The 20,162-nt window shown below is 48.2% G+C and overlaps 1 protein-coding gene across 1 annotated transcript in view; it reads left to right on the forward strand.

Annotated features, from left to right (window-relative positions):
- Positions 1-19,130, forward strand: part of Ruvbl1 (RuvB like AAA ATPase 1) — a 31,089-nt gene extending 11,959 nt beyond the window's left edge. The window contains exons 4-11 of the mRNA XM_028782980.1: positions 3,264-3,415; positions 5,974-6,063; positions 6,824-6,973; positions 8,387-8,450; positions 9,724-9,922; positions 14,177-14,279; positions 18,004-18,095; positions 18,795-19,130. Coding sequence (XP_028638813.1) covers positions 3,264-3,415; positions 5,974-6,063; positions 6,824-6,973; positions 8,387-8,450; positions 9,724-9,922; positions 14,177-14,279; positions 18,004-18,095; positions 18,795-18,954 — 1,010 coding nt within the window. The 3' untranslated portion in view covers positions 18,955-19,130. The remainder of the gene's footprint in view (positions 1-3,263; positions 3,416-5,973; positions 6,064-6,823; positions 6,974-8,386; positions 8,451-9,723; positions 9,923-14,176; positions 14,280-18,003; positions 18,096-18,794) is intronic.
- Positions 19,131-20,162: the final 1,032 nt, after the last annotated feature.

A 20,162-nucleotide genomic window follows, 5' to 3' on the forward strand; every position in this document is an offset into this window, starting at 1 on the left:
GTTACCTTAGCGCCCAGCCATGGATGAGGAGCCATGAACAATACAGATGAGTTACCTTAGCACCCAGCCATGGATGAGCCATGAACAATGCAGATGAGTTACCTTAGCGCCCAGCCATGGATGAGCCATGAACAATGCAGAAGAGTTACCTTCGCGCCCAGCAGAGGGTTTGGAGGGTTTGATTTGGAGATTCTGAGCGGGCCAGGGTTTACCCATCTTTTGATGGGAACAAGGTAAAGAGAAGTTTCTCCATCCTTGAATATCATGAAAGGGCAGGCCATCTACTGTCTTCAGAAAGGAAGCCTGCTCATCTCCCTGCCCTGTGCCTTTGAATTCTGGTGGGGTTGGCAGAGGGGGTGGGGTTGTGGGGGAAACTGTATACTGACCAGAAATGAAAAGCCAGGAGTCTGTGCTATTTCCTTGATGTGATGAAGGTCCCTGTCAGGGGTTCAGAAACCTGAGCCAGCAGATGAAACCCGTCATTTGTGTCATTTCTGCCAGAGATAGCACGCTCAGCCTTTCTCCTAGCAAACAGCAGGTCTCATTGTCTGTCACCCACAACCCTGCCTGCTTGTCAGCACAGAGCAGCGGCTAACAAATAGAGGCACCAGTGAGCGATGGGCAGCCTCTGCCCCTCCTGCAGGAATTTTGGTTTGCAGTCAAAGGAGCTGCTCTCAGGGGATATGTAAGATTCGTTGTAAGCTCACTCAAAAGGACAGTTTCTGGGTTGTCACAGTCCTCCGCTGTACTCGGTTGGAAGCATTCTGTTCTCGGTACTCAGAAGCTGAGAATTGGGTAAATAAAGCAGCAGTGTGGCCCTTGCTTGGGGCTGTTCCAACACCTCCATTTGTAGGCTATCAGGTGGATGGTCTCCCTAACTGGACTATTGGTGTGTCTGTCCTGATTAGGTTTCTGAGAGAAAGCTGGCACTGAGCCCATGATAAGGTAATGGCCGCATTTGAGATGGGGAGGTGATAGAGAGTGTTCACACCCTGCCCGTGTGGCCTTGTGAGATTTCCATATCAGAGCAGGTAGCCGAGTGCCAGCGATTGGCATCCGTCGATCAGGAGCAGCCATCATGCCACTCCTGTGAGAAGAATGGGCATTGTTTACTCTACATTGGGGCTCTGCTGAGCCTAACTTTAGGGTCTTCTGCAGAGCTTATGACCTTTGGAGCAGATGCTGTGGGTTCAGATGGGCTGAGGGATGGCAGCGTCCCTTAAATGGGTCTGGAGTTGAGAACCATGACCACAGAGTCAACAGAGGAGCAGAGCAGTATCCTCAATGGGGTCTGCTCCTCCCTCACCAGGTCCCACAGTGGCGCTTACTTATACTTTACCTTCTAAACTGACTTAGTTATTTTGTGCTAATGTGCAGAAAAATGCACAAAACATCCATGTTCTCCGTCACTGTTCCTTTCCAAGTGAGGGATGGTCTTGATGTCTCACACTGTAGAGAAGTCACGCCTGCTTTTGGACTTCACATGTATTTTCTTCTGCTCTGATGGCACCTTTCCCAGTGTGTTCTCTGTGTGAATTCATCTATACTGTTGCATGTAACTGTAACCTTTCCACTGCTGGGTGGTAAGTATTCCCGAGTGTGAGCATACCATAACTTCATTTTCTCTTCCAGTGTTGACAGACTGCTTGGCTGTTATAAGTGATGCCACAGTGGTCATTATTGTCTGTGCCACTTGGTTCTGCCTGTCCTCATGCTTCTGGCCGTGTACCTAAGGATGGTAGGCTGCAGCCGATTATACCACAGTATTTACATTCCCACCAGCAGCACATAGACCTTAATGTAGCTTTTCTTTTTTTTTTGGTTTTTCGAGACAGGGTCTCTCTGTGTAGTCCTGGCTGTCCTGGAACTCACTCTGTAGACCAGGCTGGCCTCGAACTCAGAAATCCACCTGCCTCTGCCTCCCAAGTGCTGGGATTAAAGGCGTGCGCCACCACTGCCCGGCTTAATGTAGCTTTTCAAACTGAATTCTTGCTATACCTTTTGACTGTTAGCATTCTGGCTGGAGGGTGGGAGTAGTGTTTGTTTTTCTTTTTAACTTAACCATGGAAAATGTACAAAAGTCATCAAGCATGGCGTCACCAGCTTCAGCTCACAGTTGGATTAGCGTAAGGCTTCATCAGTACCCTTAAGATTATTTTGAAGCAAATTGTAGATAAGGCTTCTGGTGCGTGTCACATGTGGCTCCTCATTCCTTCCCAGTGAGGTTCCAGCAGGCAGCTGAATCTTCCCTATACGACATTCTGTTAACATTATTACAAGTTAAATTCAGGACTGGATGTGACAGCATATATGTATAATCCCAGGACTCGGGAGAGGCAGGAGGATTAAGAGTTTAAGATCAGGGCTGGAGAGATGGCTTAGTAGTTAAGAGCACTGGCTGCTATTCCAGAGGACTCAGATTCAATTCCCAGCAGCCATATAAAAGCTCACAACTGTCTGTAACTCCAGTTCCAGGGGATCTGACACCCTGACACACTCGTACAAACAGGCAGAATACCAATATACATAAAGTAAAAAAATAAATAAATGCATATGCTTGAGAATGTGTTAGCATATGCACACACCATGGCATATATATGGTCATCAGAACTAAAGATTGATCCTTTCCTTTCACCATTTGAGCTCCAGAGGTCCAACAATCAAGGGTGGTTAGGATAGTTAAGTGGTTAAAGGTACACGCCTAATTACCTTCAGTCAACTCCCAGGATCCACTTGGTGGAAAGGGAGAAATGGCTGACAACTTGTCCTCTGACCTCCACACATACACTCCCGTACCTACACATATCCAAACAAAATAAGGGATTTAAATTTTTTTTAGGTTGAAATCAGGGATCATGGGAGCAGCTCAGTCTTGTGCTACTCTTGCTACTCCCTGAGTTTAGCTCCCTGTGTTCATGCAGGTGGCCCCCAGCCGCCTCTAAACCCAGTTCCAATGCCCTTTTCTGGCCTGTGAGGCACCTGCAGCCACATGCACGTCTTCCCATAAACAAACATGGGCACACAAAATTAAAACAAAAATCAGTCCTTAAGGTTGAGCAGTCAGCTCTCTCCTACGGCACCTCCAGTTTGCATTTGTGGCTCTACTGTGTTTCTGTCCACAGTGATACCCTTCCGCTTAAATTATTAAGGTTGGTTTATCATAGATGTTTATGACTTAGAGTTTTGGGATGTAGGTGTGTGAGAAAAAGGTGGTGTCTGAGAAATGGTTCTACCTCTCATGGCCCACTTGCCATCTCTTTCAGGGCTGCGGATAAAGGAGACAAAGGAGGTTTATGAAGGGGAGGTGACAGAGCTCACTCCCTGTGAGACAGAGAACCCCATGGGTGGGTATGGCAAAACTATCAGCCATGTAATCATAGGGCTCAAGACTGCCAAAGGAACCAAACAGCTGAAGGTGAGTATGTGGAGCGCTTACCTTAACTTTCCAGTGCTGTGTGGCTCTGGGGAAAGGTGTCCTGAGTTCTGTGAACTGTAGCTGTGGAGCTGCAGAGCTGCAGCGGTCATCATAACCAAGGTCCCAGCCATCTGATGCACACAGAGAGTAGTGCCTAGAGGGATCTGTCAGACTTGTAGAGCAGACAGCTCCTGAGCCTCAGAACCTTACAGCAGCTCCTGATAGGCTTCCATGGTTGAAGCCCAAAGGCTGCAGTGTATGAGTGGGGCTTTGGTCTGACTCTTAAGAATCTTCCTATTATCCTTTAGGACATAGGCCAGGATGCTTGAGATCAGAGCATAGACTTTAAAATCAAAGGGAATCTTAGCTTTGTTGAACTCTTGTTTAAATCTTAGCTTTGTTTCTTTTGCACATGATTTGGCATGGTATTCAAGCACCAGTTTGTTAACTAGGAATGCTAATTGCTTATCTCACAGAGTCCTGGGGATAAAACTTGTATCTGTCACAGCTCTGCATTAGTTATTAATATGATGACTGGTAAATGTCATCACACCTTCCTTGAGAGTGTCTTGGGCCTATGCTGACAGCTTCAGCAGATTCTTCACATACTGTTAGCTCCCTCTCTTAGAGGTAAATGGGCAGCTGCTCATACAGGCCAGATCAGCCTGCATTAGCCCACCCAGGGCTCATGGCAAGCTGGCTCTGCTCTCAGCCATTATGCTGTCTGCCTTGCAGCTTGTTGTACAACCCAAGAAGTCATTTGGGTTCTCAGGGCTCAGCTTTTCGTCGAAGCTGCTGGATCAACTGGGTAACTTATGTCTTTACTCCACTCTGATGTTTCTGGTTCTGTGATTTGGTGAGGTTGGTTTTTGGTCACTGTTTTATGGAGAGCATAAAAATGTCACTTCTTCATAGAGCCATTTCTCTTTTTCCTAACGGGGTTCTTCATCCCAGGAGCTTGCCTTAGCAGATCTCTCTGTTGAACCCAATGCTCAGGCTTTATTCTCTACTCATGAGGTTTCCTTGTGGGAGATATTACCTTCTCAGTAATCACAACTTCAGCTAATTCATTTGGGAACTTAACCAGCATAAAAACACTTGAGAGGAACACACACATACACACACACACACACAATATTCTTAAGTGTATCCTATATTAAAAGACCTGCAATTTAAATTTGACCTGTCCATAAGGCTACCCTGAGAATTTATTGAGGAAAATAAGGGGGAAGTTAAAAAGAAAAAAAAAAAAAAACAAGTTCCAAATGTGTCTACTTGTAGATACTTGGAGCCAATGGAGATACTGTCTAGAAGAACCAGAAACGAGGGAGTGGTCTAGTGTGAAGGGTGTGTCTCAGTTTGTTCAAGGAGTATGTGGTTAGTCTTCTACCGGGCCTGCCTTGTACACTTGGCACTCATTGTCCTGCTACAGCAGTGCCTCACTGGCAACCCCTCTCTACCCAGCAGCAAGGTAGACTCCTGGCTTTGCAGCTGAGACGGTAAGTGTTCCAGGGCTCCATTGAGGGCAAATTTAAAATATAGTTTATTGCTTTTAAGTTTGCATCTTAAGGGATTTTAATATACAGCCACACAACCATCACCACAGTCTAAATTTAGAAGATTTCCATCACCTCCAGAAGACACTTCAAGCAACTGATAGTGCCTCCCACTCCCACGAGCCCGGGCAGCCACAAAACTATATACTGTCTCTGTAGGTCTACTAGTTGGGGACCTCTCACAGAAATGGAGCCATAGAGAATGCTTTCCTGTTTGGCTTCTACCTGGTGCTGGTTTTTAACTCTTTAATTTTATTTAGACTAGAGCTCCAGTTTCCTCGACTACAACCACATATGTAACAGCTCTGTTTGAAGTTTAGCCTTGAGAGATGCATCTAAAAGATGCTGTTTTAGAATGTCAGAGCCAAGGGCATGGGTCTGGGTAGCCCAGGGAAGCCGCAGGCCGGTGCTTGCCAGTCTGCCCATGACCATAGGCAGGCCCTGAGCACTGGCATTTGATTCAGAGCCTGGGAGCGTCCTAGCTTGTGTCTCATTTTTAATTTTATGCATCCGTGATTGTGTCTTGGTGCTGTTTAGGAGATGAGCAAGCAAGGCTCTAGAATCATGAGCCTCTTAGAAAACCATCCTGGTAAGCAGGTAGGCAAGTTCTATGATAGAAAGGTCTAGGGCTGCTTGAGGGCAGGAGAGGAGCCTAGGGCAGTTGAACAGACAGGGACAATAGGGCTGTTGGTTCTGTGGTCAGCTCATCCATAGAAAGGCAGCCAGAGCCACCCTTAGGAAACCTGTCTCCACTCTTTTATGGCCTCAGAAGCTAAGGAAGGCGAGAAGTGTTCTGGTACCCTGTGGCTGGTTTGTGGGCTCCCTTGCCCTCCTCCTCTCCTGGACTACTCACCCTTATCCAATCTGACATGCTCCCCACTGGTGGATGCTCTATACAGTTGATAGCTCTCCGGATATCCCATAGAGACGCACTTTGTAGCATGCTAGAAGAAAGTCAAATATGCCTTGTGGTTCTCTGAGTCACCCTGGTTTTCTTTTCAGCTGGACCCCAGTATTTTTGAAAGTTTGCAGAAAGAACGAGTAGAGGCTGGAGATGTGATTTACATTGAAGCAAACAGTGGAGCTGTGAAGGTAATGTCCTTCTTGGGACAAAGCACTATGCCTGATTTGTGTGTCACAGGAAGCCCCGGGTGCTGGAGGAGGGTGGGTACTGCCTGGTGCCATGCCATGGGAAGGGCAGAGTTGTCCCTCTGCGAATTATAAAGTTTCTTTTCCTTATCTTCATTCTTTAACCTTCTCATCATGAAAACAGACAGTCTGTGAGAAATACTAAGACCTGTTTAGAGGGGGAGAACAGGGTGAGAGACCAAAACAACTTTAGTCATTTTCAAATTGAAATGTGCAGTGTATTTAATCTTCCTTTATCTCTCTGGTATTTTCTTCCCAAGATATATGCATGTGGGAAGGAGTGCGGCATTAGCTGGCATTCTTTTCGTATCTGATTCCCAGTGTCCTGTACAGTGTTGCTCACTGTTTAATGGATGAGCATAATACTTGATATCAAGCAGTAAATCACCCACCTACAAAAGAGTCTGAGCAGCTCCCTCTGTCTCCAGTTAATCTGCTGGATTTGCCCTTTATCGAGAATTGCGTACAGTTACGGGTGTTGGGGGGACTCTGGAGAAAGTCTCAGGTATCCGTAACCCGCCGATAGCTTCCTTCTCTTGGCAGAGGGTAGTGGGCACACTGGGGTCGGGCACATTGGGGGATTGTCAGGGAGGCTATCATCGTTAGGCTGCAGTTGGGAACCAACCTTTTGTCTCACTGAGCTCTGCCGGTTGAGGACTGGGCACTGAGAACCCACACAGCATTCATGTCTCTCTGTCTACAGAGGCAAGGCAGGTGTGACACCTATGCCACAGAATTTGACCTTGAAGCTGAAGAGTACGTCCCTTTGCCAAAGGGAGATGTGCACAAGAAGAAGGAAATCATACAGGACGTGACCTTGCATGACCTGGACGTGGCCAATGCACGGCCTCAGGTACTGCTGTCTGCTGTGGGAGGCACACCCACTCACTCAGGCAGCACACCGTCTGCTGTGGGAGGCACACTCAGGCAGCACACAGTCTTTTTTCTTTGCCTGGAAGCTCTGGGGATGAATCGGCAAGGTCTTGCTGCCACTTTGTAGCAGGCTCTCCTTTTCTCTCAGTGATGTTCAGCAATTAACATGGGCATGAGCTAGCAGGACTCTTTTGTTCCCATTCTAGTGCACCAGTCACAGATGATTTCCTGGGCTATTTCTTCTCCCAGCCAAGCCTCCCGCCCAGAGCTAGCCAGCTTCCTCCCTGGCTTCTCTCCAGCAGTGATTCGTGCCTGGATGCTCTGGGTATTACTGACAAGAGGGCATGAGTGCTGTGGGAACCATCACGGTTGCTGAAAGCCTAGCACAACTGTGACCTCCCTCCACTTAGCAGAGCCTCACCACCTTTAGCTTTGAGTCTGCCACTCTGGAGGCATAGTATACTCTTAGACCTTGACTGATAACAGTAGGAAGGGATGTCATTCCATAACCACAGTTCTGAGAAACATGATTCAAAGATCCAAAGTACATATGTTCCTTACTGGTGGCCTTTCAGGCTGCATTTGTCTTCATCCTTCCCTAGGCCACCTCTTCAGCCACAGTGGAGAATGGGTCCCTTAAGGCTTTGTTCAAGTGATTGTTGACAGAGTCTTAGGCAAGCAGGTGCCTTTAGGATGTAGATGTCTGTCTCCAAACTGACCTTAAAAGCCTCAGCTTTAGGCTTAGTGTAGGGTCAGGGGCACTTAAGCAGTTGTGTAGGGGACAGAGCATTAGCAGAGCAGCTTCCTAGAAGGAGGGTCCTTCCAGGAAGATGCCACAGACTGCCACAGCTGAGTCAGAAAAGCTTTGGTTCTTTGTGACTAATTCAGGAATAACGAATTTTAAAAGATACAGTGGGAGAAAGAGGTCACCCTGCTCACTCTACTCCCAATGGAAACAGTTTGTTTGATTCTTAGAGGTCTGGAGGCTGTGAGGGTTCTTCTGTGTTTAGAAGCTTATCAAGGAAGCTGGGCATGATGCCACATGCCTTAATCCCAGAAGTCAGGAGGTAAAGGCAGGTGGATTTTTGAGTTCAAGGCTGTCTGGTCTACAAGAGCAAGTTCCAGGACAGCCAGGGATACACAGAGAAACCCTGTTTCAAAAAAATGTACATACATACATACATACATACATACATACATACATACATACATGAATGAAAATATAAACTTATGCTTTCCAGGGGACTTGGGTTGGCATCTCCGAGTGAGTTGACATTGGAGATAAATAGGAAGCAGAGGAATTAGGTTTGGTAACCTCCTTAGGCAGCATGGTCACTCAGTCTTCTCTAGGTGACTGAGTCTTCTCTGGCTAACTGCGTCTTCTCTTTTCCAGGGTGGGCAAGATATTTTGTCTATGATGGGCCAGTTGATGAAGCCAAAAAAGACAGAGATCACAGGTAAGAGCTGTGATCTACCTGTCCCCAGGGCCTACAGCAGGATCAGGGCTCTGGGTACCAAATTTGGTGGCTCTGTGTGCACCTCTAAGCAAAATACATGTGGGAATGGTGTCTTCCCACCTCTGAGATGACAGCTTAAACCCTGTCATCTGTGCTCTGTTTAGACAGCTAGTAGTGTGCTCTCTGGTCCTGGGCACCTAGAGTTTCTGGTCCCTTTGGGGTCCTAGATAGGTTGAGAAGTGGAACAAACTCTGCTGTCATGGTAATACCACCTTCTTCTCTTCACTCCCCTCTTGTGTGGCCTTTATACTCTTCTTTTCCCACCTCTGTGCTTTCTTTTCTTAGCAACCTGTAGGTTGGTGACCTTAAAACGTGAGTGAAACACTCAAGTCTCTGTGCTTGTGGAGGTCTCAGCCAGAGGAGCAGCTGAGACAGTTCTTCCAGACCCCAAGAACAGCAGTGTCTGGAGTTTTGTTTGGCTTTGTGTGGCTCGTGAGACAGGTTCACTGTTTAGTGAACTGGGATCACCTTGAATGCTGCATCTCCTGCCTCAGCCTCCCTAATGCTGGGGTCACTGGTGTGTGTGCTGCACCCAGCACTGACCACTGTCATCTTTTGCCCTGAGTTTGCTCTTTGTTCTCAGGCAATTCTTGCAGGTAGATTTGGTGGAGAGGCAGCAATCCATATGGTTCTATTTGTGACCAGACGTTACTGCGTTACTGCTGCTGGTCAAGACTGGGCTGTGACCGGTGTGGCCTATATAGCTGTGGATAACTTCTAGGGCCTGAAACCATTTTCCGGTCTGGAGAGGACTGAGACTGCACATGATTGAAGGCTAATTAACCTAAGCATTGTCCTACAGGTCCACAAGAGGGGTCATTTACAGAGCACAAAACAGAAAAATTTGCATATGAAAACTCCTGTCATTCCCAGGCTCCCAAATCTGCTAGACTTTGAGTTCTAGTGGGAGCCAGACCTTCATCAGGTTGGGAGGCTGAGCTAGTAAGGCAGGGTGGGGCGTGTGAGGAGGCAATGGCCTTCCTGTGCACAGTCAACTTGGGGTTAGCCAGACAACTTTAGGGAAAGCTGCCAGTTCTGTGGCCTTTAGTGTGTTTGTTCCTGTTTCAGATGATGTAACTGAAGCTGGAGTGGGGCCAGGGCCTGTGGGGGCCTCGAAGTTGGGGAAACAGGCTACAGGGGTGGGTTGGGTGGAAGTCCGAGCTCAGAGCGGGAGCTGTCGGCTGGTGCTGACCTGTGTGCATCTCACCTCTAGATAAACTGCGAGGGGAGATCAACAAGGTGGTGAACAAGTACATTGACCAGGGCGTGGCTGAGCTGGTCCCTGGAGTGCTCTTTGTCGACGAGGTCCACATGCTGGACATCGAATGCTTTACCTACCTACACCGAGCCCTGGAATCCTCCATCGCCCCCATTGTCATCTTTGCATCCAACCGAGGCAACTGTGTCATCAGGTAGGCCCCTCACGCCTGCCCAGGGCTTCCCACCTTCCTTCTGAGCTAGTGTTCTCCTTGGTTCAGTATACCTGCATGCCATGAGGCAAATGGGAGGAAGCAAGGTTGTGTCTCTGCGTTGTTCTGATGAGGAATGTCTTCCCAGGGGTCTTTAGGGCTATAGAGTGTGCAAGGTGATGTTCGAATGGAGCTGATCTTCAGTGGGATGTCATGAGCTAGCTAACTTCCTGTTTCCTGTGGAGAGAGAGGTATTGCTAGCCTCACTTTAGGTGAGGGAACTAAATGATGTAACTTGGCCCAATTCTTCCCACCCCATACCTGCTGTGACAGTGGGGTACCTTGCTCTCCCTCCTCCCTCAAGCCCCCTTGAGAGCTTTAGTAGAGCCCTAGATAGTAGGTGTTCATACATTCTCTCCCGTGTTAGTATAGCCCCAAAGCTGGGGTAGAGGGGTTTTCCAGACTCCATTTTTTTCCTAAGTACTCTGGGCCTAAGCTGCAGAGAATGTACCAGCTTTTGTCTGAGGCCCATGTCAGGTCCTAATATGCGGTTTTATGTCCTAGAGGTTTTCTGTGGTCTTGTGGGACAGTCAGGGCTGGTCTCTCCAGTGCTGGGGTGTGAAGGGTTTCTTTTCAAGCCCACAACAATTACAAGAAACAGTGCCCAGGGGCTTTGTAAGCCTGAGAGTAGTCACTAGAGACACTATGGTCCTATGGCCAATGAGTATTAAGGATAGCAAAAGCCACACTGAACTAAGCCCAGACTGCTGGCTTGCCTTTCCATGATGGTAGACCACATAGAAGAAAGCCACTGGCCCTTGCTGGAGAAGCTTAGTCTACACTATGATTGTCCACACTGGGTGCTAGTAGCCCTGGGTGGGCTAGTCTGGGGAGTGAGTAGACTGGTGTTTGCTGTGAGTGTAGTGCATTACAACACCAGCCCCCTCCGTTGTGTCCCTCATCCACTTGTGGTTGGGATATGTTGTGGTTCAAGTGTAGATGAGGGCATTGTGTGTTCGGGCACCCCGTGATGCCATCTGGGTAAGATCATTATCTCAGGTATGTCCTGTAGTCTTGGAGGAAGTGGCCCTGCCAGGTCCAGACCAGTTGCTTGAGAGGATCAAGGCCACTTGGTTAGCGTCTGGAGGCTGCATGTGGGCCCTGGCTCAGGAAGCCTGGCACCTGTGGCTCTGCTGGAGACTTGCTTTTTTTGCACAGCTTCATCTGGGCTCAGCATGGACACATGGTGCCCCCTGCTGGGAGCTCTGCCAACAGAGCTAACCTAAACCAGCGGGTGTCAACAGAGGCTGGTAGCTCTTAGACCCTGTTGCCAGGGCTATCTCAGGAGGAAGGAGCCCTTGATCCCAGCCTGCTTGTGAGAACCAAGCTCTAGCCAGCATGAACTGTAGAGTGGGTTTGGTGCTGAGAGCTGGTTCCATCATGCCGACATCATCCACAGGAGGCGGTGGGAGCCCACTCTTACAGCACCACACTGCTGCTTCCACTGACGTAGGCAAGCAGGGCCTGAGCTCTCACCAGATAGGAATGTGGTTTGGATTTGGATGAAGACTGGGCTCCAGAGTGCAATAGTTTGGCTAGGATGCTAAAAGACAGAACTTTAGGAATGTCTACAGAGTGTGACAGCCTATGACAAGTCGCACACAGTCTTCTCCCTGGAGGAGCTGCCGACCTCTTGTGCCATCTGCATCGTATCTGACACCCAGGCTACATGAGGAAGTCACACTGTTAAGGGCTTTCTCCTTGTCAGATTTCTTTTTTTATGTTTGTTTGTTTTGGTTTTTTGAGACAGGGTGTCTCTGTGTAGCCCTGGCTATCCTGGAACTCACTCTGTAGACCAGGCTGGCCTCGAACTCAGAAATCTGCCTGCCTCTGCCTCCCAAGTGCTGGGATTAAAGGCATGCACCACCACTGCCCAGCTTCCTTGTCAGTTTTCTAGAGCTCTCTGTATGGGCCACCTATGGAGTGATGTCAGGACACCCTGCCACCCAAGGACAGATGAGGCTATCTCCCAGTGGTAGACTGCAAGCCACAAGTGCTGCTGCTTAGCTTGCTGTAAAGCCCACATGGTCCTCTCAACCCACTGGCTCTGGGTTCATAAGTCAATTGGGGTTAATTTTGTGCATGGTCAAAGAAGGGCTGATTCTATATCCAGACATAGATATAGATGTCCAGCTGTCATAGAGCCATTTGTTGACATGACCATCTGCATGCACTTATGTATACCGTATGTGCGTGTACAAGTGCCATGGAGGTCAGAGGGTGCTGGATCCCCTGGAACAGAGTTACAGGTGGTTGTGAACCACTTCATAGTGGAGCTGGGAACCAAACTTGGATCCTCTGGAAGGAGTAGGATCTCTTTCTTACTAAGCCCCTCTCTAGCCCAGAATAACTATTTTTGTTACCAAGTTGCATTGGTAGCCAAGTCATATATATGGCTGTCCTTTTAGAAATGTCTCATTGTGTCTACTGAGCCAAGGTCAGGCACGTGTCCTTCACACCCAGTCTCGTGCAGTGCTAGGGATCAAACCTAAGGTGCTGTACTTACTAGACAAGCGCTCTGCTGAGCATGCCCAGTTCAAACATTTACCGTTTTAACCATTTTTAACTGTAAAATTCATTGATGTATGACACAACGATCACTACTATCTATATTTTCAAACTTTATTTACAGATATATTTCTTTTTATCTTATTGTATAAAGATACATGTATGTATGTCTATGCACTACATGCACGCATAGAGCCTGTGGAAGCCAGAGGGAGGCATTAGACTACCTGAAACTGGAGTTAGAGTCAGCTGTGAGCCACCATGTGGGTGCTGGAAAACCAAACAAAGCAGCCAGTGCCCTTTACACAGAGCTGTCCTCCAGTGCCTGTTTCCAGAACCTTTTCCTCACCTCAAAACCAGGACTGCTGTGGCCCTAATGAGCATCCAGTCCTGTCTTCCCTGCTCAGACTGCAGTGCCTCTGACTTCCTTCTGTGCATACGGCCACTTTGTTTCCTGGCATGCAGTTTGTTACCCATTGGCCTCTGTGTCTGGTTGTTTACTACTGTGTTTCAAGTATATTCTGCCATACAATTTACTTACATTTATTTTTATAAAAAATATACACTGATACTCACCTGTTTGGAAAGAATTTCAAAATAGATTTTTGCTTTTTTTTTCCTGCTTGCTTGAATCTTTTTTTCTTCTTCCTTTTTGGTCTGTGTGCACATGCTCACACGCCCGTGGCACTGCACACATGTCGGGGGCTCTCTGAATTGAACTCAGACTATTAGGCTTGGTTAAGCACCTTTGCCTGCTGGACCCTGTCGCCAGCCCTGAAACCAAATATTTTGATATTAACAATTAAATTGAAATGGCATGCCTTGCTCTCTGTTATTCTAATCAGTTGTTATTTTTTGCAGTTGTGACTTGGCTGTTAGGGAGACTGATGGCCACCTGGGTTAGGATGGCCTGATGCAGAGGCCCACAGTTGATCAGCTTCCATTGCTGTGGCTGGGCTGGCTGTAGGGCACCAATGTCTGCCCAGCATGTGTCCCATCAGGCGGCTGGCACAGGTCTGGCAGGTTGGCAGACTTCCTCTCTTGGCTGTTGACTAGGGCTTGGCTAAGGGTTGAAAAGAAAAACAAAAGATGTAATTGGACAGTTCTCAGAAAGAAAAGCGTGAATGTAAGGGAAAACATTTGTGTCTCATTAGTAACCAAGGAATTGCAACTCAATCAAGGTGTTCCCTTTTCTCTTTTTCTAAATTATTAAAGCAGCAAATATTTAGGAATTAAAATGTTCGGTGCTGGCTGTGGTGCTGAGACCAGGCCACTCACATAGCTGTGCAGGCTGGCACAGTCATCCACACAACAGATCTCTGAGATGGTCAGACCTGGTGATAGTTTCAGAGGAGCAGTTCATAAATGTGTGCTGTCAAATAGAAATTAGGGCTAGTTATTAAGACTGAAGCAACAGACAAAACAGAAAAATGTATACATTAGTGGTATAGTTATAAAACACTCATTGATGATTTGGCAAATAGATGGTTCTGTTTGGTTTTGGTTTTGGTTTAGATTTTGGTGTGTTCCCTTCCCAAACTGGGATAATAAAGCTATTGCCAGGGCCACTTGGCCCTGATACTCAGAGATGCTAGCTACCTCCTTGTACTGTGAGTGCCTCTACTCATGTGTCTGTTGTCCAAGATCTAAGAGCCCCTTCGGTGATGGGAGTGATTTTGACACTTGCAGGGGCACTGAGGACATCACTTCGCCACACGGCATCCCTTTGGACCTGCTGGACCGGGTGATGATCATCAGGACCATGCTGTATACGCCACAGGAGATGAAACAGGTAAGCCCTGGATGCCACACTCTTCCTCTCCTCTTTCAACCCACTTCTCAGCACTTGGCTAGCCTAGGCCTTGCTTTTGCTCACTATTCTGAGCAAGTCACAGTGTCCTTGAGGCTCTGAAAGGTGGGTTCTTCTGAGTGGATATTCTCGGGTGGGTTGAAGCCTGTGCTCCTTGTGGGTCTGGCCCATATACTCCTGATGAGCTTGAGGAAGGGAGGAAAGAGAACATGGGCATAATGGCCACTGGGTGCCATCAGCCAGGAAAGGAGCAAGTACGAATGATGTAGTTGTTTGGTGTGGTAATGAATACCTGCAATTCTAGCACTCAGGAGGCTGAGGCAGGAGGATCACAGGTTTTAGGCATAGTGAGATTCTGTCTCAAAAGGAAACAAACAAGCAAACACAGCGTTCTGGGCCTGTACCTTGTTGGTAGACTGATTCTTTTCCAGCATGCACAAAGCCCTGGTTTTGGTTCCCTGTACCTCATAAACTCAACTTGGTGAAGTCTTCCTGTATTTGCCCAGCACTTGAGAAGCAGAGGTGGGAGGATCTTCCTCAGCCACGTAGTGAGTTGGAGGCTAGACTAGACTTTTAAAAAAACAAACAAAAACCCAGCCAGATGAGAACACTAACTTAGCTTACACAGATGTCTTAGTGTTGTATATAGTGCTAGTGAGTGGCTGGGACAGCGACTGGAGCATCTCAGTGGGTGTGGCTCTTCTCTTCGGGGAACATCCTGAAACTGTGCGTTCTCCAGTGTGACTCTGCCAGTATTTCTCATTGATAGCACTCAGGGATTCATGGTGACACACCAGCAAATCTGGCATCTCCCAGACTAGCTGTTACAGTTCATAGTGCCATTTGTGAACCCTTTCTATGAAGTCATCTCTGTAGCCTAACTAACATCTCTCTGTTACTGTGACAGTACCTAAGGTCATCAACTTAAGTAAGAAAAGGGTTATTTTGGATGTGGTTTCAGTGGCTTTGGTTTGTCATTTGACCCTGTTCTTTGAACTTATAACTCTATAGTGTATCATGAAGGGGACAAAGCAGAGCAGGTGACTTACCTCTTGATGGGCTTGGAGTGAAGGAAGATAGGAAAGACTCGGGGGTCCCTCCTCAGAGGGACATCCCAGTGGCCTAACTTCCTCCTACTAGGTGCCGTGTCTTGAAATGGCCCATTACTTCCCAGGCCAGTGCTGTGGTGACCCCTCAGCAGGAGCAGAAGCAAAGCCACACTGTAGACCAGGAAGTACTTGCCCTTGAGTACTAAGCTTTTTAGTACTGCCAAGAGATGACACTCACTCCTCTGTGGCTTCCCTTTGCTGGCTTGAGCAACTGGACACCTGTGGTAGCTGGTCTCGGTTGTCAACTTGACTCACCTCAGGAAGAGGGAACTTCAGTTGGGGAATTGTCTCCCTCAGATTGGCCTGTGGGCCTGGGCCTGTCTGTGGGGCATTTTCTTGATTACTGGTGATGTAGGCTGGCCCAACCCACTGTGGGCAATGCCATTCCTAGGTCGGCCTGGACTGCTTAAGAAACGAGCTAAGCGTGAGCCTGGGAGCCACTCAGTAAACAGCGTCCCTCCATGTGTCTGCTGCAGCTCCTGCCTCCAGGTCTCACTGGACCTCCTGCTCTCGCATCCCTGGATGGGGACTGAGACCTGTGAGATAGAATAATCCTTTCCTCCCCAAGTCACCTTTGTCATTGTTTACCACAACAGAAGCCATCTAGAACACCCTCTCTGGTAAATGAGAGGCTTTGGGACGTTGCCACTCAGATTCCATTAAGATGGTGATAAGAGACTCTCCCTGCTTTGCAAAATTATCACATGAGTTCTGTGAGCTAGACAGTAACAGGGCATCTGACAGGACAGTAACATCCTCAACAGCTTTATGAAAACTAGGTTTTGCAGCTCAAAACTAAGTGATGGAGCTAGGGTCCTGCCCAGAGTAGCTCACCTTGGAGTCCCAGGCAAAGCTCCTGTGGAGTGCTCGGCCTCCCCTCATACCCGTACTGTGACTGACAGGACCACTCAGGCTTTTCTCAGTGGCTTCCTGTCTGGATTTTGATTTGTCCTTGGTGGCTTCAAGGATCCCCTCAGACTTTTGCTGGAGCCAGAGTAGATTTTACACAGACAAACTCAACTTAAAATGTATGCAGGGTGCCACCAGTGCCAACATCTCATAAACATCCCTGTGGCTTATTAAATGATTAAAGACCTCATTCATGAGCTGCCTGTGTCCAAGCAGCTGAAGTGGCACTCCAGTGATTGCTCTGGCCTATTCTAGAGACATTGAGAGCAGATATGCCTGGCGTTATGGAAGGAAGCCAAGCCACAGATTCAGCACAGCAGAGAGCTGTGCTGTGCTGACCCTCCCTTCAGCCAAGCTCTGGCCTTCAATGTTTGTGTCTCTCTGGAGCTGGCAGCACTGGGGATATACCCTAGGACCCTATGCATGCTGAGAACATGCTCTGTCGCTGGTCTGCGTACAACCTAGTCCCTCTTTTAGTTCCCAAAGGCTCTGAACAGCCATTTTTACTGTTGGCTTGAGGTCTTCCTTGTCCAGCTGTTAGTCACAGGTCCTTGAGTCATGTAGCTGGCTGATGGAACATGGGGCATCCTTTCTAGCTTTCTTTCCACAGCCCTTGTACCTATATGGTGGCTGCCTTAGGCCCTTCCGCCCGCTATTGACCTGATGGCAGAGCCCATGTAGAAGCTCAGACCCTGACCCTTGAGGAGCACAGCAGATGTGTTTGTGGCCTCTGTAGTGTTTGGGACCCACTTGAACCAGTCAAGAGCTTTCCCCCAATTCTGCTCTTGCAGCCTGTCTGGATAAAAGCAGCACCAGCAGTGGCCTGTGGACTGGCCATCTCTTTGAAATGCATGCTGGCCTGCTGGCCTTAGCTCCAGGCTGCTTACAGTGACAGGATGACTCCTGACCCCTGGCAGAGTCCTGAGTTGTCAGACTCAGCGCCTCAAGCTTCCTCTCTCCTTCCCCTCTCTGGAGACTGGTGCTTGGACTCTGTGTCTTACAGCCCCTGCACCTCTACTCTGGCTGTTTTTACAGCTTTAATTTAAACGACGGCTTCTTGATATCTTGTTTACGAAGCTGCCAGAGTGAAAAATTCCTGTATTATATGAGGCTCGAAGTCCTCGAGTTATCTCAGCCCCGCAACACACAACATCATTATCCCACTGGCCCTTATCACTCAGTGCCGCTGCGCCCGTGGGACCCCGTGCCACCGCTGCAGCATCTCACCGCCTGCTGGCCGCCCCTCCAGCCTCACCAGGATACTCAGTGCAACAAGCATTAGGCTCTTGATAGATTAGATATCTCAGCGATATTAGGAGGGCTGGTAAATCTTTAAAAGTAACTTTTTTGATTTATTTAACCATCGTATTTATCAAGTAAACAAAAATTTCTTCTTTTGCTTGAGTGTTCATAGGCGATGGTACCCAAGCTGCCAGGGGAGGTTGGAACCTTGAAGTTCCCAGGCAAGGCTAGGAGTGGCTCCAGTTCTCTGTAACAGTGGAAGAGAGGGCCAAAGGCAGCTGTGAGCTGCCCTGGGTGTGGGGGGTACCCTGGAGTCAGATGATCCTAGCCTGGCTGTGACATCATTCAGATGGACTGTGGCTGGGCACGTTCCCCCAGTGCTGGTGACCATCAGTAGGTTAGACACTAAACAGTTGAGACACTTAGCCATATTTTCTTCTCCAAAGATCATTAAGATTCGAGCCCAGACGGAAGGCATCAACATCAGTGAGGAAGCACTGAACCACCTCGGGGAGATTGGCACCAAGACCACTCTGAGGTGAGCCACAGGGCGCCCAGCTGGAACTCTTTTGCTGTGGCAAGGGCCTTCTCCTGGTACCTAGTCCAGAGCGCCGAGGATCAAGAAATGAATTTTAGAATTCTGTCTCCAGCAGGGCCATGCTGGAGCTCACACCACTGTCCTCCCATTTCCCAGCAGAACGGGGAGGGCCTCATGCTGTGTGTGCTCCAGGGATCTGGTGGCAGCGGTCCAGGGGATCAGTGCATGCACAGTGTTCTCTTGGCTGATCTTCCTGGGCTCAGAGGCAGTGACTGGAGAAACTAGTTCTTCAGACCCTGAGCCATCCTGTATCCCTTGACTCTGTGGCTCTTGTTCCTGAAGTGAAGGGAGAATGGTCAGCTGTTTGAACGTTCAGTAATTGGATTTCCATGTCTTGGACCTGCATGCACTTTTGGTTGCCTGTGTTGATTTCCCTGCATGTTAAAAGTCCCCATCTGAGTTGGCACTGCACACTGCTAGGATGTGAAGTGTTAGTGTGTCAGCCGAAGTGCAAATGTGAGACCCCTGTGTCATCTGCCCTCTCTTGGGTGGCAGCTCTCCATTGTGGTGGGCAGGAAGTTCTACTTGCCCTGGGCTCACTGGAGCAGACAGCTCAGCCATGCCAGCAGTGTCCATGCGCCTGCTGACTTGGGGCTCTCTTCAGTGGCCTCATGTTCACCACCATGCTGTCTGCTGTAGGTATTCGGTGCAGCTGCTGACCCCAGCCAACCTGCTGGCCAAGATCAACGGGAAGGACAGCATTGAGAAGGAGCACGTGGAAGAGATCAGCGAGCTCTTCTATGACGCCAAGTCCTCTGCCAAGATTTTGGCTGACCAGCAGGACAAGTACATGAAGTAACGTTGGGTTTGGAGGTGCACCCAGAGGACAGACCCCACACCGTGGACAGGGTCTTGCCTGAAGCATGCTTTGCAGTGTTACAGTTTCTTTGTAAATTATCAAACCTCCATGTTTGGAAGGAACCCTTCCCATCTAGCTTGTTTTCTAATAAAACTGAATAGGTTATTTTGATGATACTTCTCTTTAGGTTTTAATTTTATTTGTGTGTGTGTGTGTGTGTGTGTGTGTGTGTGTCTAGGTGCGGTTCTTGGTTCTATCCCCAGCACAAAACAAGGTGATTTTATATGTAACACATACACAAGAATTACAGAACTGGTTTAGATTTATAATTACTGTGCACTCAGTGCAGGGAGTTGCCGTAACACAGCATCCTGCATTCGGCAGCCCATTCATCAGGGAGTGACAGAGCAGAATCAGGATGCTACAACACATCTTCCTCTCAGGCTCTTGGCTGTGAGAAACCCAGACATCCTGAGCTCTGATGACCTGGACAGTTATAGACTGTTGAGCATTCTGACTCATGCCCTTGGTGGGTTTTGCTAGGTATTTTTCTTGTGATTAGCCTGGGGTATATGTCTGCAGCCCATCTTGACAGGTACTTTGATTAAGACACCTCTGTGACCCTCTGGCCAAGACTGCCGTGTCTGAGACTTTGTTCATAGTCCATGTTCTATGCTGGGCTCTTTTGAGTGAAGTCACTCTGTGCTAACTGCACTTAAGGTGTAAAAGCTGCGCCTACTCCCAGGGCTGCTGGTTTACCTGTGTTTGGGAAGTCTGCATGAGGGACTGTCTCACTGCTGACTTGTTCAGTAAACCATCGGTGTGGATTCATGGGTGGTCAGTGTGTACATTGGGTACCATGTCTTGAGACAGTCTTAATGTGTAAACCAGGCTTAGAGTTTTGGCAATCCTCCTGCCTGTGCCTCCTGAGTTGCTGGGATTATAAGTGCCACCATTTTCGGTGTCACCATTTTGTCCTCACAGCAAAGATCTTAGGAGATTTGTGTGGGTGTTTAATTAAGCCTACTAGAGCCGGGCATTGGTGGCGCACACCTTTAATCCCAGCACTTGGGAGGCAGAGACAGGCGTATTTCTGAGTTGGAGGCCAGCCTGGTCTACAGAGTGAGTTCCAGGACAGCCAAACCCTGTCTTGAAAAACATAAATAAATAAATAAATAAATAAATAAATAAATAAATAAATAAATAAA

Source organism: Grammomys surdaster, unplaced genomic scaffold, assembly GCF_004785775.1.
Source record: "Grammomys surdaster isolate TR1022 unplaced genomic scaffold, NIH_TR_1.0 948, whole genome shotgun sequence".
Taxonomy (NCBI): domain Eukaryota; kingdom Metazoa; phylum Chordata; class Mammalia; order Rodentia; family Muridae; genus Grammomys; species Grammomys surdaster.